The sequence below is a fragment of the Egretta garzetta genome, unplaced genomic scaffold (genome assembly GCF_000687185.1).
Source record: "Egretta garzetta isolate BGI_Z169 unplaced genomic scaffold, ASM68718v1 scaffold154, whole genome shotgun sequence".
NCBI lineage: Eukaryota > Metazoa > Chordata > Aves > Pelecaniformes > Ardeidae > Egretta > Egretta garzetta.
Genome location: NW_009259600.1, coordinates 5,982,867 through 5,992,786, shown reverse-complemented (window position 1 = coordinate 5,992,786; position 9,920 = coordinate 5,982,867). Strand labels below are relative to the sequence as shown.

General features: G+C 39.9%; 1 protein-coding gene across 2 annotated transcripts in view; it reads left to right on the top strand.

Annotated features, from left to right (window-relative positions):
• Positions 1 to 8,805, top strand: part of AZIN1 (antizyme inhibitor 1) — a 31,978-nt gene extending 23,173 nt beyond the window's left edge. For both annotated transcript variants that reach the window (XM_009638376.2, XM_035893871.1), the window contains 7 exons: positions 2,403 to 2,537; positions 4,305 to 4,386; positions 5,498 to 5,572; positions 6,665 to 6,830; positions 7,416 to 7,534; positions 7,715 to 7,929; positions 8,524 to 8,805. In XM_009638376.2, the coding sequence (XP_009636671.1) occupies positions 2,403 to 2,537; positions 4,305 to 4,386; positions 5,498 to 5,572; positions 6,665 to 6,830; positions 7,416 to 7,534; positions 7,715 to 7,929; positions 8,524 to 8,635 (904 nt within the window). In that variant the 3' untranslated portion in view covers positions 8,636 to 8,805. The remainder of the gene's footprint in view (positions 1 to 2,402; positions 2,538 to 4,304; positions 4,387 to 5,497; positions 5,573 to 6,664; positions 6,831 to 7,415; positions 7,535 to 7,714; positions 7,930 to 8,523) is intronic.
• Positions 8,806 to 9,920: the final 1,115 nt, after the last annotated feature.

Below are 9,920 nucleotides of genomic sequence, written 5' to 3'. Positions count from 1 at the left end.
ATTGACTACAGATTTCTTGAACAGAATTGTCTGTGCTAGTGGAGAAGCAGGAAATGAGAAGCTAGTCACAGTTTCTCAAGATGAAGTGGTATAAACTAACAAGGATTGCTGGGCAACCTGTGTGAGAACTTGGGATTTTTTGCTCTTTACAAAATGCATTTTAAGCACATAATGAGACATCTGGATATAAAGTGGGGAGACAGACTGAATGAGTTTCGTGAGCTAGAGAAAAACAACATAAACTCTTCACTAATTTTCAAGGATCTCATAGTCTAATACTTGAAAAAGTTCCTGTTTACCTAAGGACAAGAAACTAAATTCCTACAAAAGAACTGCAATTTGCCGTCTAACCTTTCTAGAAACAGATCTCCAGCTCTCCTACTGGGTAGAGATCTGTTTGGTTTATTCTAATTCTCTTCCTCAGATCATTAAAACTTTGGTGCTGAAGTGACAGCTGTGAGTTTTCTTCTTTCTCTGCCTTGGCATAGTTTCAAAAAGTCAAAGCCTTTATAAAGCCTTGTTCTTCCTATGCGTGGTTGTTACAGCCAGGCTGTCTTTTTGTAGGTGAAGCAATTACGCTTTGGTTGAGGAACTCCTGCCCAGAAAGCTGTAATTCTCTTCCTCCTTTTCTGCAAATTCTTGTAACTTTCTGCACTAAACTCAGTACTGGGTAGGTCTCTCTTTATAATTGATGCTTCTGCCTTTGGAAGTCTTAGTAACTTGAATGACTGCAAATTTTTTTTAAGAGGAGAAATGTCAGAAAGGAGTGCTTAGTCTTTTCGTTTCTTTATACCTTTGGATTTTTCCAGGCAAAGTGTAACTGCTAAGGTTGCTGGGCGCCCTAAGAACTCCAGTAGAGGTGTGGTTGTTACAAGTATCAATGCTTCCTTAAATAAAAACCCAGACTCCCAAACACACACATCATCCTCTAGCCCTACTCTGTGTGAAACCCAGGAAGAAGAGTCCTGCTAGATTTCTAGAAATCAGAATTACACTTTTTCAGTGGCTTGCACTAGAAAAATACCTTGACTCACAATGCTGCCATAACAACTCATCAATACAATTTAACATGGAATGTCTTTAAGAAATGGTTTTGTCTAATCTTAATGTGAGGTTACAAACTGTAGTATTATGGATTAGAAATTTTTTTCATCTTGGAGTTTAACTTTTGACAGTTTTTTATTATATTTTTTTGCTTTACAAAATATTGACTTCAGATTTCTTGAACAGAATTGTCTGTGCTAGTGGAGAAGCAGGAAATGAGAAGCTAGTCACAGTTTCTCAAGATGAAGTGGTATAAACTAACAAGGATTGCTGGGCAACCTGTGTGAGAACTTGGGATTTTTTGCTCTTTACAAAATGCATTTTAAGCACATAATGAGACATCTGGAAAGGGCTTTTAGGAGTCAAGGTAGCTGTTAGGCCAACAGGCATTCTGTGGTGGCTAGGCTAAGTTTTGCTTGTTGCATGTCTTGAAAAGAACTATGTCACTTTGGATGAAGAACTTCTGCTTGTTTATGCTCTCTATCTTGGCTAACTAACATGCTCTGTGCAGTCTGCATGTATGTCATGACACAAATTCCGTCTGGTTTACCACATGGCTAATTAATTGATCTTTATTGGGGAGGAGTGGGGGAAGGAGAAAGCCAGTGACCTTCTTAGCGGACAGAAGTTTGAATTTGAGTTTTGGGGATATACCTCTAGAGATTTTGATGTGAACGTGCCTTTGCCACTCAAGTGTTAATGTGCAAAACAGTCAACACTGGCACTGCAGTTTGCCAGACCTATGCAGAATGAGGCTTTGACTGGAGGGAGGAAGCTGTCTTGCTGCGCAAGGCTGTTAAGAGGTGGTACTTATTGCTTCGCAGCTCCACAGCTGCCCTGGAGGAAGGGGCAGGGGATGAACTGACACCCTCACCCCAGGTGCTCAGCCAGGAGGGGAGGTGGAGGGAAGTGGCCAGGGGGTGCTTTCAGTGTGTCAGCCTGGTGTTCTCCAGATGCTGAGTTTAACCCCATCTGTTACATGACTGAAGGGGAATCTCCATGCTCTCCTCTTTCCTAGAAAGGAGGACAGAGGTGGGAAAAGCATATTACAGTCTTAATGGTTTTATGAGGAAGTATACTTTATTAGAAGGTAACATTCTCTTTTATTACAGCACTCAGCAGACTCTTGCTGCTACAAAAGTCTTAGTCGAAATCCCTTGTCCTTGTTGGCTCCATGTTTTAGCCCCTAATTGCTAGTTTTTTCTCTGTACAGGATTGTTTTTATTAGGTTCACTTGACTCATCCATCGATGGAGCTGGAGTACTGACAACATAATCAACACACTTCTGACAGTCTTCAGGCTTCACATGTGCTGATGATGTAAACCAACTGCCCCAATCATCTTCCCCTTCTCTTAGGCTCTTACTGCACATTGCCACAGAAGACATTACTGCTGATGAGGAGATGAATATGAAGTTTGGCACCACCCTGAAGAACTGTAGGCACCTCATGGAATGTGCTAAGGAGTTGGGAGTCCAAATAGTTGGTGTCAAGTGAGTAACTTTATTGTTCTCTGCTGGCTGAGCAGTTGTTTGTATGATGTACTCAAGATGTAGAATACAAAAGAATTTTTTCCTCTTTTAGCACTATTGTACAGGGGTTTAAAAAAAACCCCAACTCTTGGATCATGAGTTTTTGCGAATATCCAACCAAAAACTGTGTGAAACAAAATAGCTATTACAGACATCAAAGCAATTTGAAATAGAGTATCAGAAATCCTTCTGTCAGCATAAAAGCAAAGCTTAGAAGCCTTTCCTGTTTTTTAGCTGTGCTCTTGAACTTCCTTGGTAGCTTGATTTGTATTGTTCCAGCAATAAATAAGGTGCTAGTATAGCATGGAATAGCTTGGACAGACCTTGAACAAGATGAACATGGGACTGGATTTTCTAAGAGTTAGGTCCTATGTCACTCTTTGATATCAAGACGTAATGTTTAGATAGGGTTTTTTTTGACTTGCAGATGGCAGGAATGAATCCTAGTGTTCTGAGAGCTTCCAAATGATCTGTGGCATTTTAATTTTAAGTTTGACAAAGATTTTGCTATACAGACAAAAAATGCATGCACAAGTCTTTGTTCTGTCTACCTTCAGCTACTAATGTATCGCATGCCCATGAATGCTTTAAGAAAGCAACCAAACTAGTAAGAGGGTGGGTTATCAAGACAGTAAAAAAAGTATTTAAAATGGAAGACAAATTTTGAGGATTTAAACCGCAGTTGTTTTGATGTAAATCCGTTTGAGATTTATGTTAAATTAAAGCATAAACATACTATGATCATTACAAATGACAAATGTATTTAAAAATTAGGTGATACTACTGAGAAAATGTACTTCTTTTATATAAATGTCTAACCTAACTTTAATAAAAATCACATGGCTTTTGTGCATTTTCTTTATTAAAAAAATCCACGTGTGGATTCATTCAAGTAAGTTTTAAGTGACCTTTGTTTCAAAATGGCATTCCTTAAAGGAGTAGACTTGTAGTAGAGCGTTGTGGCTTGAATGAGTATGTGTAGGGCCTGTCCAGCACCAGCAGACCATGCTAGTCTTTAGGAAGCTCATGGGAGTGTTGGCACTTACTCTAGCACCTCAGTTACTGCCAGTATTGTGACATTACTTAAAGCTTTTGGGCAAGTTACCAGAGGGGATTCAAGAGCCCATGGGAGGCATCAGTACTGCTCTGCTTCTGCACACCAGCCTGGTCAGTCTTGCTATGAAACTAGGACCTGGTCTGGAGTGAAGACGCTTCAGAACAAGGTGGCAGTGGGATATGCCTCTCCTCACCCTCTCCCAGATGTTGGAGAGAATAAATCGTGTGCACAGTACAGCCCTAGCTGTGGGAAGAAAACTAGATGGCCCAGGAGAAAGGGTATACAGGCAAGGCAACCCAAAGTAGGACAAGAGAGAGGAGACTGTGTCCAGGTACTGTGTTAGCATTGGCATCCACTGAAGAAAAAATGTTAACCACTTTGATAGTGAAGACTGAAAGGTTCAGTAAATCTGTTATTTCTTTAAGATGAGAGTATTGTAGGCCATTCTTAGCATTAAAAGCAAGACAGACCTCGAGTACAAATCCAACAGAATAGAAAAGGCAGTTGACTTCTGAGCTTGTTCTTGGCATAGTTGCTATGTTATCATGCAAGCTTGTCTTGGGCCACTTGGGAGTGAATTACTTCTATGGCTGTGTTAAGTGGTGGAACAGTTTGCTTGGTCTGAAAGCTGCATGGTTCAGTGTATTAACTGTGTTTTTTATTTCTTTCAGATTTCATGTTTCAGGCTCTTGCAAGGAACTGCAAACGTACATTCATGCTCTATCTGATGCTCGGTGTGTGTTTGACATGGCTGTAAGTGGATATATGCACACACAATTGCTACAGGAGAGGATCCATTCTATTCTAATCCTACTAACAAGTCAACTATGCTATTTCCAAAATATATCAATGTAGGAAATGGAACTTTTAGTAAGGGACTAAATACTCCATTGAGATGCACGTGGTAGAGGTAAAACAAACTTTACAATCCAAACTGTGGGCAAATGTTAATGAATACTGTCCCACTGGCAGGCAGTAGCCTTCTATGCTGTTTTCAAATGAAAAATAGTTTCCTGCTTTCGGTAAGGGCTTTTTGAAATTCAAATCTCAGTCCTGCAAATACACAGTTGACATTTAAGTTCTGTTAAAATACTAAGCATTTGTGTGCTGGCATTTATTGTGATCTAACAACTAACTTGGTGCATGCGACTTCTGAGATGAATAACTAAGCATCATAAGAAGTGGGGGGGGGGGGGCAATATCCACATTTGGATGACGAAGAATGGATTTGTTGGATGCTTTGGATGACTCATGTGAGTCTTACATGTTCTATGTGTATCTCTCATATCGCAAAATTCAAAAATCCCTTCTCTGAACGTCTGTCTTCCTATAAATGAGAAGCTTGTAAACTAAATAGAGAAGACTGCGCATCTTTTTACTCCTGGATTACTGCAGTTAGTGCATTAGCTGTGACTGGTAATGCACAGAGGGCGACAGAACTGAAGTTCTCAGTGGTCTTTGTACAAAGTCTTTGTAGCAGTCCTGTCACATAAGCAGTAGCCAAAAGACTTGCATTATACATATTTGTCAATTCCTAAAACTTTCTTTTGTCAAAATGCACCACTATGTTCAGCAAATACTGTCTGAATATGACAAATGCTGCCAAGATGGGAGTTGCCATTGCTATGGGACTTCTGCTTGAGAATTGTGTAAACCAGCCTCTATGGACAGCCCAGTGCTATTACTACTAGGTTTAATGGAGCTATGCTGACTTTTACTGTGCCGTAACTCCCTCATCAGACATTCTTTGCTAAATATGCTCAAAAGTAAAAGTAGATAGAAACCAACCACAGTAAGGAGCAACAAAAAAATATTTTTACAGTTACAGTTGTCTGTGTACTTATGTTCTGTCTATGCATTTTAGGAAGAATTTGGCTTTAAGATGAACATGTTGGATATTGGTGGGGGCTTCACAGGTTCAGAACTTCAGCTGGAAGAGGTATGCAATGTATTGGAAGTTGAAACTCTTAATTTTGATTTAGGAAGTTGAAGTGTTTTAACCTTCAGACTGCAACTATCATTGATTGCTGAAATCTAGTCTAAATTCCATGTAATTCATAAGATCCTAGTAATTGGTTTTATGTTCAACTACACTGGTAGTGTAATCAGTCCTTGGAGGTGATCATTATTTCTTTTTAATCCTGTTCATACTGGGTGAATGCCAACTTAAGCATGTCACAGACTAAACTACTATCCTAAGCCACCTTAACAGTAGCAATTCATTTTTTTTGGCAGTTAACTGTTGTCCAACCGGTTACTCTGTTGTGTGGTTTGGGCCAGGATTGCTCAGCATGCTTTGGATCATGAGCCATATTGCTACTGTAGGACAGTTTCTGGTACTTTGCTTTAGAACTGAAGACCAGAGGCCTTGCTTTTATCTTTGCTGTGGCTAGCCTTAAATAAAAGTCTTATACTGCTTTGGCCTAAATGGGACCTTCAGTATGCAGTATCTCATAAAACAGAACAGCCTGCTTACACTGTTCTGTTGTCTTGAAGAAAAACTCCTTGAATTTTGACAATGATTCAGTGAAAAGTTACTATTTTCTTTCTTTAGTTCTAACTGTTCTGTTGCTTGTCCAAAATACTTGTTTATCCTCGATGTCTGGCTTAAAATTTGAGCATCAGTATTAAATAATTAATTCCATTTCTAATATGACAGTATTCAGAACTGATCACAAAAAGGCCCTTTCCTTGTTCTTCTGGATTCATATGTCCAGCACAACAGATAATGTAAAAATTAGACTTTGAACTAACTTTTGCAGTCTTGAGTGTTCCACAACTTGAACTTTGACTGGGAGGAGGGACTTGTGTAGTACTTGGATTCATGGTACTCAAGCTTCAGTGTTCAGCAGAATGACCTATTTTCTTAAACACTTCTGTAAATTTTGGACCTCTGGTAAGGGCAGCTCTCAGAGAGGAGAGGGATGGAGTAAGCTTTTGGTGTGCTTACTAGAACTGTTGCTGACAGCGGATATCTGATATATACATAAGCTGAGTTTCACTGGTCTTGCCTCTGACTTCAATTCCCTAGGTTAACCATGTCATCAGGCCATTGCTAGATGTCTACTTTCCTAAGGAATCTGGTGTTAATGTGATTGCAGAGCCTGGATTTTACTATGTTTCATCTGCATTTACACTAGCAGTTAACATCATTGCAAAGAAGACTACTGAGTACGATAAACTTCTTCCTTCTGGAGGTAAGGGCCGCATTTATCTTTTATATGTCACGAGTCCGTACAGGTAACAGCCTGCGTTGTTTAGTCAGGAAGGACTACCTTGTCTCTGCATAGAGTTAATACTTTCCCTTACGCTTGCACTGTGATCCACCTTTGGGGTTCTGGCCATATGTTATCTGTGTATCTCACTTTCTTTGTTACAGTTGTGACACTTCTTGTTTCCTTACTGGGTTTGACTTACCAATGGTTAAACCTACACTGGGTGCTTGACGTATTAGAATATTATCTTGTGTATTAGGAGGTTCTGTGTTAGAAGAACATAGAAAAACCTGTCACAGAGCTAGCTGCTTCTCTGCTAAAGCAGCAACTGGATTTATATTCTTAACAGTGCTTATTACTGGAAGTACTAATTTTATTAAGCCTGACACCTAATGTTATAACTGAATTTGTAATCTGGTCTCATACAGATCACTCTGCTCGTAATTCTCCCGTTCCAGTCTATATGGAACTCCCTTGTCAGGAGAAAGCAGTTGACTTAAGTTAGATTGCAGAAGGACTACTTATGACAAAAAAACGCATGCAAGACAACTTCTTTTTTACTTCCAGTGGAGCAAACCAGGAATGATGATGAACCAGTATTTACATATTACATAAATGATGGTGTTTATGGTTCTTTTGCAAGTAAATTGTCTGAGAAACTGAATACTATCCCAGAGGTTCACAAGGTGAGTCTTTCTATATTCTCCAGAGACAGGCCTTATTATCTTACGTTTTTACATATATATATATGAGGTGTTAAGTAAATATATAATTATATATTATTTATAAAATCATCCTTATGTATATTTGAAAACTGTCTTATTTAATAAACTGAAGCCTGAATTACCTGGATCGTTTCCATGTAGAAATACAAGGAAGATGAGCCTCTGTTTGCAAGCAGCCTTTGGGGTCCATCCTGTGATGAGCTTGATCAAATTGTGGAAAACTGTCTTCTTCCCGAGCTGAGCGTTGGAGATTGGCTGATCTTTGATAATATGGGTTCTGGTACCTTAGGTGAACAGTCTACCTTTAACGACTATCAGAGGCCACTGATTTACTACATGATGTCTTTCAGTGACTGGTAAGAAAATTCTCTTGATAAGTGGCAAGACGGTTTTCACTTCCTTCAAGAGTGTATGCTTACAGCCAAATATAAATTATGTGGATGGCAAATACAGGAAGACGCAACTGAGCACAAGAGCGTGCCTTTTTAATTTGGGGTTTTTTACTCTTCTGTCTGACTTGGCTAAGACTAAACTGAGAGCCGTGGTAAAATGCCTGCTTTGCTTTAGGGCTGATAAAGGAAAGCAAAATTCCCAGTGTGGACTGAGTTTAGCAGGAGTTGCTGCTGAGTAATAGCCTTTTAGTAGTGTTAGGAAGCCCTGACAGCTGATGTCAAGCAATAATTGCAACTTGTGTACAACAACAGCACCATTGTTGTGGGCAGGATGGGCGGGAAGGCTGTTGCAGTGATGGCAAGAGTTGGGTAACCTGTCTCTATACTGAGGTAGCAGGGCCCTGTGCTTCTGCCAGTGGAGAGTCGGGGCCCTTTGGTGCCTGCCAAGCACTCGCTGGTTGGGGCAGCAGAGCTCGAATGCCATATTGAGGGCTGGTTTCTGATGTGCAAATGTACACAAAATCACTTCATTACAACTCTTGTCCTTTTCCGCTGCAGGGATGAGATGCAAGATGCTGGAATTGCTTCAGACACATTGATGAAGAATTTCTTCTTTGTGCCTTCTTGCATTCAGCTGAGCCCAGAAGACCGCTTTTCCACTGCAGCTTAAACAGGCATTAACGCTTCATTTAGACCTGCAGTTGCAAGTCTGTAGTTTGTCTGGTCAACATTCCAGTGTGGAAGAAATGGAACAATCTTGAATTCAATTCATTCTCTTCAAAACTTGAAAAAATAGTAATAGCTAATGGGGACCAGGCAAAACAAGCTACAGCTACAATTCACCGGGGTGGGGGGGAGGGTTAGATAATGGCATCCAAATTTAAAATCAAGTTCATTCAACCCCTGAGCGTTTAAATATGCAACAAAATGGATGACTTAGTGGAGATGGAAACCCATCACTTGGGTTCTTCAACAGTTTACATACAAGTACACAGTTTTTATACTAAGGATTCCTGTTAGAACAGTCTTGTAAAGTTATTGTCTTTCGCCCGGATATATCAAATGTCAGTGGGAGACCAGTGTGACTTCATTAGATGTTTAGTGTATTTAGAATGTGTAAATTTGTGCTTTGAACTGTAGTTTAATAAATGTAAAATTGCATCATAGTGTTTGTTGTATTTGACCCTTGATGTATCCCTTGTATGATTGCAATAAAACTTTGTGTAGATTTTACTGTTTTTCAGGCTAACTTTGGGAGGGGCTAGGCAGAAGAGGTAGCTATAAAATAGATGTATACAGGATTGTTTTGAGAAGCCTTCTTTTCTCTAGCCTGCTATTTCAGCTTTGTATTAAACCGTAAATAATTTAAGCTTGATAAACCTTTATGAAGTGAAAGTCCTAAGTTCCCGGAAGGTCAAAAGGCAATTTGTGGTGGTTTGTTGGTTTGGTTTTTTTTTTTTTTTGAGTATGACCTTAGATTCAGTTCTCAACACCAAACAGCAAACCTGCAATAGAGAGATATATGCAGAGGTAGCTGCTTAGCAAGGGTGCATGCAAGGGTTAGTCCAGCTCTGCAAGCTGTCACAGAACCTTGAGCGCTTCTTTTGATGGTGTTTATCGACAAGTTGACCTCCTGACTTCAGCCAGTTCTGTATAGTGCTGACTCCTAAGAGAAGGGCTACACAACTCTTCAGAAACCTCAATGCTCTCCTGCACTGGACTTTATTTAATTACATCCACAAAGTCAAAGTAAAGCACATGACAAGGTACACACGCCAACTGCAAGTAACTGGAACTGCTGAAACTCTTCAGAGGATTTATGTTATTGTGTTACTGGAGCCTCTTGATCTCTTCAAGGTCCTTTTCTTTCTGTCTCATTTTAACTTCCCCTACTTGAAAACTGGGGGCAGAAGGGGATGCCTGGGCTTTCAAATGGTGCATAAAGTCCTGGGTCC